Below are 17963 nucleotides of genomic sequence, written 5' to 3' on the forward strand. Positions count from 1 at the left end.
TGATCCACATCACCCGATAACCACTTGGTTTAATTTTATCCGGTATAACGCATTTTACTTTGAACCGAATAGATGATGATAATACCGTTTTCTTTGATTCGCATATAAGAAACACAGGGAACAAACATTCAAATCCTACCATGGATATCACATATTCGATTATAGACCATGACCATCCATCAGTAACCAAGCATATCATCGATCACTATTCACTACTCTGTCAAAAAATCATATTTGTTGCTTTTCTCGACCGTAACATATATAATGTGATCAATAATAACCAACGAATCAAACGAAGAAGAAGAAAAAATCATGTCTTGACTCTTGATTATGGAAACAACTCATTACAAATAAAAATCAAATCACGCAAGCAACACTCACTCAACAAGATATATATATATATATATATATATTCAAGACTGTGAATCGCCGTTTTCTTCCTTGGTCTCCACTGCGATATCTTCCGTAGCCTCTGGAGGAAGAGTGTTGCCTGAGGCTGTGCGACGGTGGTTCGCCGCTTGGAGCACGTGGGCGTAGTTTCCTTTCTCCATAAAGAGTTGGTTAAAGTGATGCCGGCAGTACAGAACGCTGTCTAGGGAGGCGTAAGAGGAATGAGTGAGCGTACAGCCACCGTGAGCGCACCGGAAACATGTCTTATGGAAGCATTCTCCTTCCATTTGTACCTGTTAGCCAGCAATTAACCAAATTCCCTTTTAAACCGATCAATTCAACATTTTCTGGAACCAACAACCAATACGTATCAAATCCAAAATAAACTAAACAGACCAAAAAATCAATTTTTTTTTTCTTTCCCGTTTGATCTAATCTGGTAAAAAAATTATATGAACCGAATAGATCTAAGTACATGGAAAAACTCCAAAACTGAAATGCCGACTCTCTGAGCACATAAAGTTTTGTGTGTCCACAATACCAGTTCATTGCAATTTTGGTTAGATCTACCAATCTATAAGTTAGGGACTTGATGGTAAATATTTGTATAAGGAATAAGCTATAAGAAAATGCAAATACTAACCTTTTCAAGAGGGTAAACAGTTTTTTCGCAAGCGGCACACTTGTCTTGTGTTCCACAGAAGATGGATGATATCTTGCTGGGAGTCCTAGTCTGTAACGTTGAAATTATCAATGCAGTCAATTTCTCAGATCCTATTTATTCGTCAAATCATTACAGAATGAAAGATTGATACGCTTAATTATCATATAGAATGATCATTGTACACATAAATGATGAACGTACCAGCTCAGGCTTCTCAGTTTTTCCTGATAAAAGAAAGAAACTTGTTACGATCACGATGATTTGAATGGAGAAAGATAAGAGAGATTCGGAAGTTGGAGATATCTTATAATCATGAACCTGGTTGAAAGTTTTTGCTGAAATTGCCAGACTCCTTGAACAGTTGCTCAAAATGGGTCTTGCAGTACAAGACTCCGTCCATGGAGGAATAGTTGCTCATCTGCCATCAACGCATAAATATTGTTTCCATTTTTTGGAATCTTTGATTGAATAATATGATCACAGGAAAACTGAACAAGAAAATTGGGAACTAAATGATCCCTTGTATAAGAATAATGCAACATACCACAAGGGTTCCTTTGCAATGGGTGCACCTGAAGCAAGACTTGTGGTAAGGCATCCCTTCAATGGACAACATGTCCACCACATACACTGTCTTATCGCAAGCATTGCATTTGTCGAGAGTTCCTGTGAAAGACATCTTTTTGTTTTTTTTTTGTTTTTTGATTTTTTTTTGTTGTTGTTTCCTTCTCCAAGATCCTGAATGAAACAGGTTAGAGATTATTTTAATCAAATCAAGAGGTCATCTGAGGAATTAGTTAAAGAAGGAAACCTTTACCTCAGACAAAGGAGGAACCTGCGAAATTTCTGTCCTCTTTTATACGAAACCTTGTTACAATTGTGAGGCTGTAACGGAGCAAGTTTTCCTTTTTGTTTTTCTCTGTCTCTTTATTACTTTTGCAAAACCAACGAGATAAAATTGGGTGGCAACGTGATTGGAGTTGAGCAAAAGAAGGGTTCTGGTTTCTGACAATTTCAACCCATTAAGGGATGTTACTTTAAGCCAACTTTCTTGAGGTGGTGCAACCCATGTCAGATCCTGCAAAGGAATATAACAACCTAACATTATACAAATATAATATTATTTTTCAATCAAAAGAAAAATGATTTTAATACATCTGTATGCGTATCTATCAAGATACCCAGTTGTAAGTTGATGCAATTTTAATGAAATAGAAAGTGAAGCACCACTAAGTCGATTTTTCTCTTTTTCCAATATTTTAAGAATTATAGTGTAGTTCAAGTCTCGCTTTTAGTTAACATTACCACACGACACAATATTTGAATAGAAAAACCTGATATGCAAAGTAAAGTAGTCTTACAACACAACTTGTTGACACAAGATGAGATCTGAAATTGTCTTTCCATGTCGATCGATTCTTCTGGAACAGTTGACTCCACCATCTAATATGTTCCGTACGACAACATTCAAAGCATGAACGCCTTTAACATCATATATCTCTACTGACACATTTTCATCGATTGGTTTTGCATCGATTTCGAGAAACGGAGAGGTTGATAACAGAACTGACATCACATGTTTAACCCATTGAGGAGTAATGATGAGTTTCAGACGATCGATATCAGGGGAATAGTGTGGGATTAGTGAGAAGTTTATGTCGTTTCCTTTATCACCTGCCCGGCTATGAGCAACAGAGTAGAGTGGGATCTTTCGGCCAGATGGAGCAGGAGAGTGATGAATTCCAGATAAACCCGTCCACTGATCACCTTTCGTTGTTTGGTTATTTTGATTTTCCTTAGGGATCTACAAATGGAAGCAATACCAAGGTTAAGTTTAGAATGCTTTCACAATTTCATCCTCTAGTTTTGAACACAGATACGTACAGAATCTCCATACACAATAGATTGATTCACTAAGGAACTGGATTCAGTTTATGATCACTGCGATTATCTAATTTTGTCTTAGCACTTAGCGTAGTATAAGAGAGCTGTCAACAAAGAAACTAACCGGTTTGAGCAAGTACTTTCTCACTAACCTTTTGGATTTTCTCTTGAGCAACTGGATAATGATTTGCAGGGGTCACTGACTTTGATGCGTTGGTGTGCTGAAGTCCAGTTTTCCAGATTACAGATTCACGGCTGACCTAGATAATCAAACATGTAACATCAGAAGCCAGGATATTGATTTATGCAAGGCTATATTAGTTACAACTTCATGATAGAAACGACATACCAAAGCTTTTTCAAGAATAATCTCTATCTTGTGTCCGGTACTGCATGATTGCAAATAATTACAAGGAGTCAACCCAAACCAAAAAGACCTTCCAGCATCTCATATGCTCTATTTTAACAAACATCAAGTTTCGGTACATTGAGATTGCCAAGATAAAGATTATCAGTCAGCATAATCAGAGATAAGATATCAGAAACCATCAGGATCTGGTACTACTGTAATGCTAACTTGTCAATAATTAAGCATTCTGTCAAGTCCATAAGATATCAGAAACCATCAGGATCTGGTACTACTGTTATGCTACAATAAGGAATTACCTAATTCCACCACCACCAGCTGGTCCATTTGTATATAAAGCAGTAAACTCTTTCGTTAAGTGGACTGCATGTTCTTTCTGTTTGAATAGACCATCCATACGTAATCTTATATCTCCACATGTCTGCCAAGATGATTCAGCGTCGTTGCTTGTCGCCTTCAAGCTATCAAGCCCAATCACATAAGAAAGAATGCAGTGGTTAACACCAGGAATGGTTTCTTCCATCCAAGATCGAACCTGAAAAAAAAGCAGAGTAAAGTAGGTATACAATTTATGAGATATGAAAAATCCATGTCAGGCATAACAAGGAGTCATTTCAAGCAAAACTAGTGCTTAATAATGCTACTACATCATAGACATTTTAACCAAAGGCACACCAGAAACTCTGAAGCTTTAGCACGCTGAATAGATCCATGTCCTCCATAAGATATCTCTCCCCATCCTTTCCAACCACACTCCTGCAAAAAAAGAACGAATTATAGAACTCAACCTAGGTTGTTCTTTAGTATCAACCTTATAATACCAACATTTTCTATGGATAAAAACCTTTGGAATCAACCGCAAAAGTTTCTCAGGCACAGCAGTGTTAGCAGATGGTTTTGCTCCACTGCATTGTACTTTGCAGTCTGAAAGGGGAAGGAAAGAAACGTCTCGAACATCAATCACCTGCAATGAAGGTTTTCAAATCAACTGTTTCCGTTGTTGTTACAGTTGTTCCTTCTAGCTCTTGTACCGCTAACTTACCACATCAGGTGTAATGTAGGCACTCGGATCAGCAATTTCATACAGAAGTTGCTCCGCGCAAGTACTGGTATTTAAAATTCCACCAGTACATTCAGGCTTTGATACACATACTTTCCCGTCATGGCCAATTTCTGCATAAGGAAGTGACACATCCTGGAGGAGAGGGAAAGCCAAGTCTCTATAATGGTCACCTAAAGAACATCGAAGAACGAAATGACCATACTGAAAATGAAAAACAGCAGTCCATTATTTCTTCCCTGAGCCAGTAAGCTTAAAACGCACCTGGATGCATGAAGTATCCACCAGTGAGCTGACATCCGCATTCCAGAAGGTGGCCAGCAAGAGTTCCCTGAGCTAGCAGCTCCAAGTCATTCCAATTCCAACCTAGTTCATAGACCTAACCATGCAACAAGGAAATGATCAGATTTTTTTCTTTTTTTTGAATAAAAAGAGAGGATATAATTCGGGGTAAAAATGATCAGATTAAATCACGAACAGAAACGCCTCTTGATACGAATTCAAGCCAAAGGGAGACAAACAATAATTATAAAATTGAGATGATATGCAATCCGAGTGGTTATTTGGTCCAACAAGAAAATCGTCCTGGCTGTTTAATTGGACGGATAATAAGTCCTCACCATTGGTGCTAAAAACAAGGCAGCATCAGCCACTCTTGAAGTAATTATCACGTCTGGTTGGTACTTCTCCAGACATTCAACAATAGGAGCTGCTCCAAGATAAGTGCTAGTACCCTTCAACAAGGAGAATCAAATTTTCAGGACAACCACAAGGACTAGGAGGAGCTAAATAAAAAATGGTAATCTGAAACTCTCTACTCTTGTACCATATAACCTATAGTGCTTCAATGTACACATAACCATGCGTACGCATCTTTTAGTCTATCAAAATAGCAGTCACAAGCTGATAATATCCCATTTGATACATACGATCAGGAGTAAGAGAAACAGAATCCTACCCCGGCAGAGCAATATTGACCGCAAGAAGATGATCCAGAGCCTAAATAAGATTCAAAAGACAATGGTTAGACACACTTATAATACGCAGAACACTAACAATAATATATCTCCCAGGGAAGAAATGAAAGTAGCTTCCAATAACCTGTTTCAAAATGCACCTCATGAGCCACAGCCACGGATACTGTGAGCCCTAGTTCACTGGCTACCTGGAGAACTTTATTCTGAGCCCCAGAGGGATCAACTATATAAGGACAAAACACGAGAATTCAGATTATCAGTCAGAACAAAAAGGCCCACCATTATATAGAGTATAAGCTCTTACTTGCACCCATATTAGTGATTATACAAGTGCCTTTCTCCACAGCCAAAGGTAGTAACAAATGCATCCACTCTGAAACTGTACAGGAGGAGGAAAAAAATGGCTGACTTTGATGAAGTTATAAACCAATTATAGCAACCTCTCAACCTAAGGATGATGACTAATAAATTTCAACAAAAAAAAAGAATAAAATAAACTCAAAAAACATACCACGAGGGTCGAAACCGTCACCGCCAGATGACATAGAGAGCCAGCGATCAGCCAAAGTTCGCTCGGCTAAGCACTCAAGGACAAGATAGTTAAGGTCTTCAACTCTCTGAAGCAGTTTGAGAGCCGCCAATGGCCTATCGCCGCCGAATCCAGCACCACATCCGACGTAAACCGTCTCCTTTCGCCTCTTCGGGTTCTCCCTCTGGAAAATTTAAAATCAAAATCATAACCACCAAGAAGCGGATGATTATCAAAAGTTATAATAACGTTCAATTAAAAATCTTACCAACTTTATCACACAATCGCTGAGATTCTCTTTACCGTCCATGTGTGACTGAGAGAGTAGTAGAGCTCCCTAAAACACGAGGAAGTGGAGATCATGCAATTGGATCTCTCACGGATTGCTTTGAATCCCCGACGTCGATGATCACAGATTGAGGAATTTGAATTTTGGGAAAGACGTCAAAGGAAGCGAGTGGGATGAGTGAGTGAGTCCCTTGGAGTTTAACTTTATTATGCTTATCCCACCGGCCACCACCACCATTAAATTTAACTTTAAATAGTAATTTACTAAATGGGCCCCTAAACTTAAAACTATTTTTCATACAGGTCCCTTCTTTTCTCTCCTTAACAAAGGTTTTGCCAAAATAATTAGGATCCGTTTTGTTACTTGGTAGTAGTAGTAAGGAGGCAATGGAAGGAGAAGGATTCTGCAGCGATTGGGGAGAGATAGTAGCAGAGAAGGTTGTGTCGGCTTACATCTCTCTGCCGAAGAAGGGTAAACCTCAGGGACGTGAAGTCACCGTCCTATCCGCTTTCCTTGTCTCTTCTCCTGCCCAATCCCAAGGGAACGAGGGAGACCCGGAAGTGATAGCGTTGGGAACGGGGACCAAGTGCGTTAGCCGGTCGCTGTTGAGTCCCCGTGGAGACATTGTTAACGATTCTCATGCCGAAGTTGTCGCCAGAAGAGCTCTCATGAGGTTCTTCTATTCCGAGATTCAGCGGATCCAGAGGCGGACATGTTTTAATAATGATGATGCCAAGCGTCAGAGATGTGATGATAGCGTAACAAGCTCGATACTAGAGTCAGCAGACCCAAGCTCTCCTGGAGAAGTGAGTTATTATAAGCTCAAATCTGGGTGCCACTTGCATTTGTACATTTCTCAATTGCCATGTAATGTAATCATCAGCTTCTTATTCGTTTTTCTTCTTCTTCTTCTCGTGTTTCAATAATGTCTTCTGGCACTGACCATTTTTTTTTTTTTTTTGTTGATATCTATCTATAGGTGGTTATGCTTCTACTAGTTCACCCTTGTATGCGATGAAAAATATTCCATCAACACAACAAGTAGATGACGACTCTGTGCTAGTTCAAGGCTCGACTGGGCATTCTCATGTTCCAGAGTTTGGTAATTGCAACAAAGGTATTGAACTTTCCTGCCTCATTGTTGCAAGAATTTGTTCTCCCTGCTTGCCTTTCTCTATATAGCAGCTGGAAGATAGCGGATTAGACTGATGTTGTTATCAATTTACTTTGGATGTCTCCGTTTCAGGTAATGGCTCACAAGTAGCAGATATGGTGCAAAGAAAGCCTGGTCGTGGTGAAACCACACTCTCTGTTAGCTGTTCGGATAAGATAGCTCGATGGAATGTTCTTGGAGTTCAAGGTTTCCTCTCTAGTCTATTAATGCTTTTGCAACCTCTTCTGGATTTTTAATTGCATCAAGCGTATATGTCATATGATATTTGGTCAATTTTTCCTATTCTTGAAGTTTGACAGAGAACTTCTTTTGTCATTCTATATTTTCTTATGGGCATTTTTCTCTCTTCAGGGGCACTGCTTTCCCTAGTCCTTGAGCCTGTGTATATTTCTACCATCACCGTTGGACAATCTCTGCACTTTCCTAATAGTTTTTCTTTGGCTGATCACTTGCAAAGGTCTTTGTATGAGAGGATCCTTCCATTATCGGATGAGCTTCTAACTTCCTTCCGTTTAAACAAGGTTTCATTAGCTTCTTTATACCAGAGTATCATGTAAATTGCAGCAGTTACTTGCATATATTGTGCTAATTCCTTTTCAGCCACTGTTTTTTGTAGCTCCAGTACCACCATCAGAATTTCAGCATTCAGAAACTGCTCAAGCTACCATAACATGCGGGTTAGTTTTCAATGCTCTCAACTCTTAACCACATGACATATTTTTCTTTTCTTTCTTGTTAATTTATTAGGTGACGATGTGTTTGTTGTCTCGTAGGTATTCCTTGTGTTGGAACCATTCTGGGTTACACGAAGTTATTCTTGGGACAACCGGTAGAAAGCAAGGCACCTCAGCTAAGGGAGCTCTGTATCCGTCGACTCAATCATGTATATGCAAGTAAGAAGAGGAGCCTTGTTATCCAAGAACGACCTTGCTTATTTCTAGTTGATACCATAGTCATCTGTTTCTTTTCTTTCTAGACAGCGGTTACTTGAACTATTCTTGAAAGAAGCTCATGGACTCGAAAGTGAATCTTCTAAGTCAATAAGATCTTATCGAGAACTGAAGGTGCATGTGATACTGATTATTTTCTGCTGCTTCATTTTGATTTAACATGCTTCCACTGGCACTACTTGCATACTAAAGTGTATGAATCATAGCGAGTGTTTGACATGCATTCCAAAAGATTTCGATACTTTTCTCTGGTTTATTGTGAGATGGTTTACGTTTTTTTGTTTGTTTTAATTGTATGCAGGACAAAGCTACGGAATATTCTTTGATGTCGAAGATTTTTAAAGGAAAATATCCATTCAGCAACTGGCTAAGAAAACCCTTGAATTACGAAGATTTTCTGATAGATTAGTCTTGAGGTATGTCTTCCTATATGCTCTCTCTCTCTCTCTCTATCAACCTACCTTCTTTGCATCATTAGTTCATTATCGTTTAGAAGTTGCTAAAATTTGACAGCTTTGTTTAGGGAAGCAAAGTAATAAACTATTATTATGATGATTACGTTCCAATTAAAAAAGAGTTGAGACCATGAATCACAGAAAATTCAAAGAGTGAAGAATGTAAAACGGAAAACCCAAAGAAAACAAAAGCAGATAGTATGAATTTGACTGAAACGAATGAAGATGGAATAAGTTCCATTCAGAGATTGACTCGTCCCTTGATGATGTCGAGGCTCATCTCGCTAGGATCTGTTGCTTGCAATTCAACTTGAATCCCATCCATTTCCCTCTTGAATCTGTCCTTGGAGCTTGCATACAACATCTTACTCCTCACTCTTGATGTATCAGGTGACCTGAAGCAAGTGGATGTCTCAGTTATCACAAAGTCTACGTTTCCAAATCATTAGAAGAACAAAAAAACAGGGGGAAAGGAGTTGTAGTACCATGCGATGAAAAAGATCTTGCTCTTCTGGCAATTCTCAGGAGTGGTGAAATCAAAGTCATAAACAGCATATCGGCACTCGTCCTCTGGAATAGATCCGGTGAAATCGTCGTAAGTTTCTTCTGGATTCCCAAGCTTGTCTATCATAACTTGCTGAGCCTTCTCATCGATTTTGAAAATAATGTACCTATAATTTCTCTTTGCTTTCAACTCCAAGAATTTGAGCTTGCACTCATCGCTTACATGCATCCCAGAAGCTGAGTTAGCCTGCACAATCGAACACACGCATAGTGAACTAATATGATCACAACATATTACATGATTGATTGATTGGTGATATCATTGATCCATTGATAAAATAAAAAAAACAAAAAAACAAAAAAAAATGAGATGTAGGAACATACCATGTTTTCTGCTGGAAATTGGGGGCTTGATGATCTGAAAGTAGAGAAGGTAGGGGGGTGGTTTTAGAGGGTGAGAAGAAGGAATAGACAAGTAGGTTTGGTTGGGTCGTTAGGCTGGTCACGTCTTAAAACCAAGAAGACTTTGATGCTGTCACGTTGTAGCCATATTTACTTCATTAGAAATATTAGAGGGAGTCTATATATTATATTCACGCTACACATCATAATTCACATGTATATGTATGTTGTGTATGTAAAGCACATGTGGTGAAGTTCGTTTGTTGTTCCGGGCATAATTGGGAAGTTGAGGAGGTTTCATGATGTACATGTTTTCGTTATTTTTATTAAATTTTTTTGACTTTTTCTTTCCTCACAATTTGGTTGTAGACTTTGCTAATTTATTCAATTTAGCGGGAAAACAATAACTAGACTTTCGAGTTTGTCATTTATTTTTTGACAACGAGTCGTTATATTTCTCAAAAGGGGTTTTGCACTATGAGAAATTGCAGATATTCTCATTTGAAAAAGAAAGAAAAAAAATTTTGGCCGAAAATAAACAAACGTTGCGTCGATGTCACTTGACAACATTATAAAGTCATAGGTTTGTGAAAATGTTTTGCAATTATTTTGGTATATCGGGCGGCAGAATAGAAAAAAAAATAGGTTGGTCTGTTGAGAGCCCAATGAAAAGCCCATGGGCTTATCCCTCGGAAAGACAGACCACTTCCTTGCTTACTTGTATTGTGGCGGCTAGGCCTATTCAACCGTAAAATTTATCAGACTTGTCGGTAATCTGTCTATTTTTCAATGAGAAAAAAAGCTCAAAATATGGTTATGTTATGGGCTAGGATTAAGATTAGATGGTGTTGGTGAATTTCAAAACTTATGAATTATTTCATTACTCTCCTCTGGGTATCGAGTATCGACACTTGCCGGTTTGCTTGGGATACTACCGCATCGGTTTGATTGAGATACTGTCTGAGTATCCTCTTATTAAAGTCGAGAAATTTATATGGTAGTTCGTGGATTTGAAATTGGAAGGATCCCAACGATACGAACACCGGAAAGTGCGTCTTCAATGGAGAGATAAAAATGAAAAGGTTTCTGCTTTTTGTTCAGTTGTGTTTTGCTTCCTTCTTTTAGTTTGAACCAAATTAGTACTGCCGGTCTCACTGTCACTAGCCGAGCACGAGCTAGCTGGCTGACCAGCAGAATGGTTGCGAGTTGACAAAGGTACGGCCTGTTTTTTATACCAAAATTTTTAAGTTTGATTTCTTAGTGACATCTCTCTCTCTCTCTCTCTCTGTAATTAAGAAGAAGATTGGGAAATTTCCTGCTTGTTTCCAGGCATTACCCGTTGTTGCCCTTATAACAGAAACAGAACATCGATGGGATTGGGAGGTCAAAGCTCAATGATTTTTACATGTTGTTGGAATTCATCTCACAAGACTGCTGCTCTCGAAGCTCCATATGTTGGTGACGTCTCTGTTTGGCTCTCTCGGACTATTTCTTTTTTTGGCTTTATGCCCTGTTTTCTTTAATCCCTTTTACGAAATTTACAGAAAACGAAGAGATTGATACTGAGGTAACAGATGTGCCGTCTTTCCGTGAATACACACTAGAAGAGCTTAAGATCGCCACCTCTAGTTTCGCTTTGGAGAATGTTGTATCTGAACATGGAGAAACAGCTCCGAATGTTGTCTATCAAGGGAAACTGGTGACTCATAAGAAGATTGCTATCAAGCGCTTTTCTGGAACTTCCTGGCCTGATCCACGCCAATTCCTGGTATTCACCTGTATCCTCTAGTTCATCTGAGTTGCCAATCTCTCAGTCTCATATCTCTTTAACTTTGGTCGTGTCTGTTTCCAGGAAGAAGCTTTATCGGTTGGTCAGCTACGCAGCAAAAGAATGGCCAATTTACTCGGCTATTGTTGTGAAGGCGGTGAGAGGTTACTTGTGGCTGAGTTTATGCCTAATGAGACACTAGTCAAACACCTTTTCCACTGTAAAGATAAAATGCATCTGATCAGTTTTCTTTTATTGCTCTTTTTAGATTGTTTGCCTTTGTATTTGCATTGCCACTTTTAATATCTACCACCAGGGGAAACACAGCCAATGAAATGGACGATGCGACTAAGGGTTGTCTTATACATTTCAGAAGCTCTTGAATACTGTAGTAACAAAAGACACACGCTATATCATGATTTCAATGCTTACAGAGTTTTGTTTGACGTGGTACATTCCATAATAAACTAAGCTCTTTTCTGAGAGACCATGTTTTTGTTTCATGCTATATTCCTCCACTGATGCTTTTATGGACCTTTTTATAAGGAATGCAATCCAAGACTTTCAACCTTTGGGTTAATGAAGAATCGTCGGGATGGGAAAAGTTATACCACAAATCTTGCTTTCACCCCTCCTGAGTATCTACGAACTGGTGAACTTCATTTCCCCCTCTCTCTCGTTGGTCATATTTTGCCAACAACTTGATATTTAAGTGTGTGTTGATACAGGGAGAATCACAGCAGAGAGTGTAATCTACAGCTTTGGCACTCTTCTGCTTGATCTTCTCACCCGAAAGCATGTTCCTCCTAGCCATGTAAGTGTCCATGGTATTACTATTTTACTTTAATCATTTCTTGATTTATCTTTGCTAACTATTTCAGCCTTCTGCTATGTGTTTAGGCCCTTGATTTGATTCGAGACGGAGACCTTCAGACTCTAACTGATTCCTGCTTGGAGGGACAAATTTCCGACAGTGATGGCATGGAGTTAGTACGCCTGGCATCTCGCTGTCTTCAGCATGAAACTCGTGAGCGGCCAAACATAAAATCGTTGGTCGCTGCGCTGAAATCTCTCCAGAAAGACACAGAGGTTCCGTCTTATGTTCTAATGGGTATGCCTCAAAGTGGCACTTTTGCGTTACCTCTGTCCCCTTTTGCTGAGGCTTGTTCGAGACAAGACCTGACTGCTATGCTCGAGTTCTTGGATAAAATTGGATACAAAGACGATGAAGATGTAAGTCGTCAAGTTTTATGGCTATATCAACTTTTAAATCACTTAGAAGTTAGAGCCCTTTATGGTTCCCATCATATGAAGGTTTCTTCACGGTTTTATGCGACATGTTTAATTGCAGCTTTCGTTTCTGTTGACGGAGCAGATGCAAGAGGCTATAAACTCGAAGAAAAAAGGCGACATTGCATTCAGAAGGAAAGACTTTAGCGAAGCCATTGAGTTTTACACGCAGGTCTGTCTTTCTTCCGCACTCGAAACAGTAACAAGACCTTCCTCCTTGGTTGACAATGTCCATATCTATAAAATTTCTCTCAGTTTCTTGATTTGGGAATGAGCTCTGCAACAGTCTTTGTGCGGCGCAGTCTAAGTTACCTGATGAGTAACATGGCGAAAGAAGCTTTAGATGATGCAATGAAGGCTCAAGGCATTTCTCCTGTGTGGTACGTTGCATTGTATCTGCATTCTGTTGCTCTTGCTGTTCTGGGGATGGAGAAGGAATCTCAGATCGCACTTACTGAAGGATCCAACCTTGAAGCCAAAAAGATTTCAGCTTCCACACAGAACTAAAGACATTGGGTTTTGTAAAAGATGAAGAAGCTATCATTCAATGAAGGGAAACAATCGAAAGGTAATTTGTTGTCTCATTTGAAGCTAAGAAGGTTTAGGTGTTGGTTAAGCATTATACTATTTCAAACCTTCATCAAGGCAGAAGCTAATCCATTGTTTTCAGTTGATACATAAGAGACCTTGGGATGTATGGACACCAAGAGAATATTATACAAACTCCATTAACAAACAGATGCAGAAAGCAAAACAAAGCTTATAATGTCTTGTGCAGCTCAACCTCTTCTGCCTCGGGTTGGAGAATTGGGTGAGAGCTTCTGTAGTCTTCCTTTGACATACCACAGTAAACAGGGTCTGTGCCTCCTCCGGTAATGAAGTTCCAGCCAAATGCCGACCCTCCAACCACCTTGTCGCCATCTCCAAGAGTGTTGAGCTTCTCGGTTTGGGCATAACTCGTCTCAGATGATCTCAGTGCAGTACTAGTAGAAGTAGGTTGAGGTGTTTCACTAATGGCCTTTCCGTTGGATAAAGACTCGGTCTTAGCAGTTTTCTCACGTTTGGGTGATCCTCCAATCATCTCTTGGTACAGTTGAAGCATGTGCTTCATCTCTGCAAACAGCATAATTTTTCAGAATGAAACAAGTTGGGACTTTGTGTGTTAAAAGTGAAAATTGGGATAACAAAAACAAAAAGTATGAATATGAGCTTCTCTCTCACTTTCTTGAATCTCGAAAGCTGCCTTAGAGTTCCTGAAGTCTGGAGTTCGTAAAACCTGTAGCAGCCAAACAAAAAAAAATCTCAGTTTATCTTCTTTTATTTCCAAACATAATAAAGAAATGAAATTGTCAATCACAATTTCATCTAAAGGAGTTAAAACAAGGGAACCTCGAGAACGTGAGGGCGAAGATCTTTGAGAAGGAGACGCATCTTGTAGTAGTTGGAGTTTTCGATCCGAAGATTCGTCTCCAGCGCTCGCTTTCTTCCCCTAGGCGACGGATCCGTGGTAACCGTCGACGGAGGCTGAGCCGTGGCCCCGGGAGTAAACGTCGGAGAAGGAAACTCGGCTGATCTCTGATCTGCAGATGTAGTAGGAAGCGGAGAAACCTGTGCTGGAAGAGATGAAGTAGCAGGAGGAGGTTCAGTGAGTTGAGTCGCCGGCGAGGTCGATTTCTCCATATTCAATTTTTTCAAAGGTTTTCAACCGCCGAAAAAGAGATCTCCATCAAGGCCAGCCGGGGATCTTTAAAGAAAAAACGACGCCGTGAAATGTTTGGGCCTTACCTCTCTCTCTAGGCCCATCCATATTTGAAGTGTTTATGAAAAATAATAACGACATGAAGTCTTACAGTTACAAACTCACAATATACGGGAATACGTGTCGTTTTACCGAGCAAAAGAACATTAACATACTGAGATTGGAAATTGTGCTTTCTGGTTTATTCTCTCACACTCGATGATGAATCCCCAAATAGACAAGGTGGTGAAGGTAACGACAGTGGTGGCGACTGCTGTTGTATCCTACTTCCTCTTAACCGCTGATTATGGTCCCGAACCTAACGCTCTTGATCCTGTGAGTTCCTCCGATTGCTTCCTCTCTTTTTTTTTTTTTTTTTTTTTTTTTTTTGTTTCCATCATCAAGTCTGATCGGATCCGCAGCAGAGATAGTTGCTGATTTTGTCTGTCCCTCTCTCCTCGTTACAATCACTAGGAAGGATGGAGTACGCTTGTCTCTTTATAGTTGCTTCTTGCTAGGGTTGTGAAGTTTGATACTCGGTGATGATTAGTTTCTAAGAAAACTTTTGGATAAGATATATACAGGATGGATGGCAGATCTCCAAGCCAGAAACAGTTTCTGATCAAAGTGAGAAGTCAATTTTGATCTTTATGCTCAGCTTTGTCTGGATCTGCTCTTGACTAGTGTGACTTCTGACTCTGCTTCTATTGCTCTGTGTTTAGTCTCAATTGTTGAATGCTCATTTTTCTCTTAAACAGCAAAAAAAAAAAAAAAAAAATCATTTGCTTATGCTTCTTTGTGCTTATATATGTGGGATTATGTTGTTGCTAATTGACTCTCTGATTCTTACACAAGAGATGGCATTTTTCGTATTTTGCAGATCAGAGAGAGGATATTGTCAGCCCAAGATTCCGTGAAAGAATTCATCTTTCCATCAAAGGACAAGTGACTGACAATGTAGAAGTACGATGTAGCTCTGACCATGATTTGAGTCTAGTTTCCAGTGTCTCTCGTTTTCTGGCTAACAAAGAGGTTCATCTACTTTCTCGTGTGCTCCAGTTGGTCTCATCCGTTACACTTGCAAGACTTTTGGGTTATGTTAATAAAATATAACTAGTAAGTAGATCATCTTTGTTTAAAAACCAAACCAACTACACCCGATCAGATTAGCTTTTTCGGAATCAGTTCCGGTCAAGGAATCGAATATGTCAAAGTCCCCTTTTTCAATAAAGTAAGCTCTAGTTGTGTCTGTGTACTAGTATTAAAAACATCCGTACGGACGGTTAAGATCAACAAAATCATGTGGATGATTTAGCAGAAAGAAATATTAAATTGATAGCTTTTTTGACCTTTATGACCATTATAGCGGAAAACAAAAAGAGAAGTGGAGTTTTTTTCTACCTAACAGTAGATACACTGACCAACATCGAACAACAACGACCACCGTCCGATCAGGTATTACCTGAAATCTTGACGGTCTTATACAAAACAAACGAACAACAACAACAAATCAAATCTAATGGCATTGGCAGCACCGCCGAATTGGCACACTCATTGACCACCATACAAAACGGTCTCGTGTTGCCATTAAAAACGCAAAACAAACGAGCGTTTTGCGTTTTGCGTTTCGTTTCGGCGGCAGGCAGGAACTACTACATTAATAAGGCTTGTGCATGTACATGAACATATCCTGTAGCGGAAACATCTGATTACTCCCTCCTCCTCCTCCTCCTCCTCCAAAGGCGTTATCCACGGTGGCATCAATGTAATTAAACCCAAAATCAAGGGTGTTATTATTACTTACAGCCGCCGACCAATCGTTCCACTTGGGCTCGCTCTGAACCTCGCTCGTGAACTCCGGCGACACCACCTGCTCCGAGCAACTCGACTCCGTCGTATGCAGCTTCGGCACCGAATCCGACGTGTCGAAATACGCGAACTCACTCGTCTGTTGCGGCGGCGGAGGCATCCCCATCTCCGTCACCTTCGGCTTCTCCTCCACGATTTCGTCGGTGACTCCGCCGTAAACAACCGGGGTCGGCGGTGGTACTCGCCTCTCGATAGCTCCTTTTTTGTTGTAAATCCGGCAAAGAACCCAATCGTCCAGCTGGCAGAAAGAAATCAACAACACCGTCCGTCGGATCAGTAAATCAAATCAAATACAGAGAGAGAGAGAGAGAGAGAGAGAGACAAAGAGATAGATAGATTACCCGGAGGCTGTTCTTCTTCTTGCGAACGGAGCGGTCAACGTCGGCGAGACGGTACTCGTGCATAATCCAGTTGGTTTTCTCTCCCTTGGGAGCTTTGCCGGCGTAGAAAACAAGAGCTTTCTTAATCCCGACCGGTTTAGGAAGACCGATGGGTTTATCAGCACCGGTGGCTTTCCAGTAACCAGAACCGGCAGACCGGTTAGGACGCGAACCGTTGGGATATTTTCTATCTCTGGGAGAGAAGAAATACCATTCCTTCTCGCCGTACAAGGCTAAACCTGTCAATTTGATCTTCTTTTAGTTTAGTTTTTTTTTTTTTTTTTTTTTATATAATTTTCTTAGCAGGAAAGAAAAAAAATCCTCAGATTTAAAAAGAGAAAGAGAATTTAATAATCAATATACCAGGAAGCTCCCATGGATCGTATTTGTAGAGATCGATCTCAGCGATGATAGGAACGGCTATGGACTGAGAAGCACATTTGCGGCAGAGGTAGTGCATGACGAGCTCTTCGTCGGTTGGGTGAAATCGGAACCCTGGAGGCAGCTCTAATTCTGCTGACATATTCGATTGATTACCTTACCCTCTCTCTTCTTCTTCTTCTTCTTCTTCTTCTTTTCTTAATCAGTCTTGGCCTATTATTGATAGCCACTAGTAGTAAGTAGTAACTACGAAATAAGATTAGGACGATGGTGGTTGGGGGGATATGGTCCTGATCCTAATCTTGTATATCTCTCTGAGAAACTTGGCGTCTGAAACTCTGCAAAAAAAGAGAGAAAAGTCAAATATATAAGGAGAGGGATAGGACACGTGTCGACATGTAAGGGTAGAGAGAAGAGCTTCTAGAACACACGTGGGTGGATGACGCTGCCGATACACGTTTCGCATAGAGAAGTCAGTTGCTGACGTGGCCATTAGTCGATGTTGTCACTGCTTACGTCTGTCGTCTCGGGGGGTCCACTCCCTTGTTCGTAAAAATCCAAATCCGACCGGTCCGACTCGACCGAACCCCTCCTTATGGATTCTTCGTTTCCGGTCGGTGGATCTGTGGTCCCACTTTTCCTGCCCTATTTTTGTCTTTTTGCAAAAGGTTCTTATCATTTTTCATACCCGCCGATTAAACGGTGGGAAAGTGGTCTCTAGTAGTCTCCATTTTTCGACGGTGACTTTTTCTATTTCCTTTTTCATTTTGTTGTAAAGAGATTATTGATGTCAATTGATTTAAAAGGTTCCAAGTTTCTTACACTGATGAAGCTTTGATTTGGGTTTGGTTCTCTAATTCATGCAATTGACATTCATCTCTTTACAAACAGA

At 40.1% G+C, this 17963-nt stretch overlaps 8 protein-coding genes across 28 annotated transcripts; 3 read left to right on the forward strand and 5 right to left on the reverse strand.

Moving 5' to 3' along the window:
- Positions 1-301: 301 nt before the first annotated feature.
- On the reverse strand, positions 302-2011 carry LOC104758581 (LIM domain-containing protein PLIM2b). The gene is made up of 6 exons (XM_019242537.2): positions 1872-2011; positions 1599-1792; positions 1373-1472; positions 1256-1278; positions 1034-1123; positions 302-683 (listed from the first exon to the last, which is right to left on the reverse strand). The coding sequence occupies exons 2-6, from the start codon at positions 1731-1733 to the stop codon at positions 414-416; spliced, it is 618 nt and encodes a 205-aa protein (XP_019098082.1). The 5' UTR covers positions 1734-1792; positions 1872-2011; the 3' UTR covers positions 302-413.
- Positions 1993-6851, reverse strand: LOC104758572 (uncharacterized). Of its 9 annotated transcripts, none has more exons than XM_087507509.1 (16): positions 6140-6851; positions 5854-6055; positions 5647-5721; positions 5467-5565; positions 5324-5364; positions 4986-5099; positions 4630-4744; positions 4348-4538; positions 4150-4269; positions 3981-4061; positions 3605-3840; positions 3288-3327; positions 3091-3198; positions 2729-2858; positions 2416-2620; positions 1993-2132 (listed from the first exon to the last, which is right to left on the reverse strand). In XM_087507509.1, the coding sequence occupies exons 1-16, from the start codon at positions 6179-6181 to the stop codon at positions 2126-2128; spliced, it is 1806 nt and encodes a 601-aa protein (XP_087363635.1). In that variant the 5' UTR covers positions 6182-6851; the 3' UTR covers positions 1993-2125. The 9 variants fall into 9 exon arrangements, 7 of the variants coding, with proteins under 7 accessions (XP_087363635.1, XP_087363639.1, XP_087363636.1 ...); XM_087507513.1 differs by having other exon boundaries at positions 5192-5364; positions 6140-6382; XM_087507510.1 differs by lacking the exon at positions 1993-2132 and having other exon boundaries at positions 2293-2620.
- Positions 6508-9469, forward strand: LOC104758648 (tRNA-specific adenosine deaminase TAD1-like). Of its 4 annotated transcripts, none has more exons than XM_087507523.1 (9): positions 6508-6966; positions 7140-7277; positions 7407-7520; positions 7686-7855; positions 7935-8011; positions 8108-8227; positions 8311-8398; positions 8586-8700; positions 9130-9469. In XM_087507523.1, the coding sequence occupies exons 2-8, from the start codon at positions 7175-7177 to the stop codon at positions 8691-8693; spliced, it is 780 nt and encodes a 259-aa protein (XP_087363649.1). In that variant the 5' UTR covers positions 6508-6966; positions 7140-7174; the 3' UTR covers positions 8694-8700; positions 9130-9469. The 4 variants fall into 4 exon arrangements, 3 of the variants coding, with proteins under 3 accessions (XP_087363649.1, XP_087363648.1, XP_010479851.1); XM_087507522.1 differs by having other exon boundaries at positions 6514-7032; XM_010481549.3 differs by having other exon boundaries at positions 6514-7027.
- On the reverse strand, positions 8799-9802 carry LOC104758638 (actin-depolymerizing factor 10). Its single transcript, XM_010481537.3, has 3 exons — positions 9628-9802; positions 9225-9490; positions 8799-9134 (listed from the first exon to the last, which is right to left on the reverse strand). Exons 1-3 carry the CDS (start codon positions 9628-9630, stop codon positions 8981-8983), a joined length of 423 nt encoding a protein of 140 aa, XP_010479839.1. The 5' UTR covers positions 9631-9802; the 3' UTR covers positions 8799-8980.
- A 677-nt stretch (positions 9803-10479) lies between these two features.
- On the forward strand, positions 10480-13933 carry LOC104758601 (serine/threonine-protein kinase BSK4). Of its 10 annotated transcripts, none has more exons than XR_002037120.2 (11): positions 10489-10860; positions 10975-11103; positions 11190-11413; positions 11498-11633; positions 11730-11863; positions 11960-12065; positions 12142-12227; positions 12314-12646; positions 12765-12875; positions 12959-13271; positions 13374-13933. XR_002037120.2 is itself a non-coding variant. In XM_019242526.2 (10 exons), exons 2-10 carry the CDS (start codon positions 11016-11018, stop codon positions 13208-13210), a joined length of 1470 nt encoding a protein of 489 aa, XP_019098071.2. In that variant the 5' UTR covers positions 10480-10860; positions 10975-11015; the 3' UTR covers positions 13211-13933. The 10 variants fall into 10 exon arrangements, 6 of the variants coding, with proteins under 6 accessions (XP_019098071.2, XP_087363644.1, XP_019098075.2 ...); XR_015594724.1 differs by having other exon boundaries at positions 11498-11570; positions 12990-13271; XR_015594726.1 differs by having other exon boundaries at positions 10513-10860; positions 11787-11863.
- LOC104758591 (uncharacterized) lies at positions 13312-14517 on the reverse strand. The gene is made up of 3 exons (XM_010481487.3): positions 14093-14517; positions 13925-13979; positions 13312-13816 (listed from the first exon to the last, which is right to left on the reverse strand). Exons 1-3 carry the CDS (start codon positions 14381-14383, stop codon positions 13464-13466), a joined length of 699 nt encoding a protein of 232 aa, XP_010479789.1. The 5' UTR covers positions 14384-14517; the 3' UTR covers positions 13312-13463.
- Positions 14518-14643: 126 nt separating this feature from the next.
- On the forward strand, positions 14644-15690 carry LOC147946450 (uncharacterized). The gene is made up of 2 exons (XM_087507528.1): positions 14644-14777; positions 15322-15690. Exons 1-2 carry the CDS (start codon positions 14661-14663, stop codon positions 15388-15390), a joined length of 186 nt encoding a protein of 61 aa, XP_087363654.1. The 5' UTR covers positions 14644-14660; the 3' UTR covers positions 15391-15690.
- A 61-nt stretch (positions 15691-15751) lies between these two features.
- On the reverse strand, positions 15752-17828 carry LOC147946451 (NAC domain-containing protein 2-like). Its single transcript, XM_087507525.1, has 4 exons — positions 17503-17828; positions 17054-17409; positions 16652-16929; positions 15752-16548 (listed from the first exon to the last, which is right to left on the reverse strand). The coding sequence occupies exons 2-4, from the start codon at positions 17211-17213 to the stop codon at positions 16099-16101; spliced, it is 888 nt and encodes a 295-aa protein (XP_087363651.1). The 5' UTR covers positions 17214-17409; positions 17503-17828; the 3' UTR covers positions 15752-16098.
- Positions 17829-17963: the final 135 nt, after the last annotated feature.

Source organism: Camelina sativa, chromosome 3 (assembly GCF_030686135.1).
Source record: "Camelina sativa cultivar CO46 ecotype springtype chromosome 3, ASM3068613v1".
In the NCBI taxonomy this organism is placed as follows: Eukaryota; Viridiplantae; Streptophyta; class Magnoliopsida; order Brassicales; family Brassicaceae; genus Camelina; species Camelina sativa.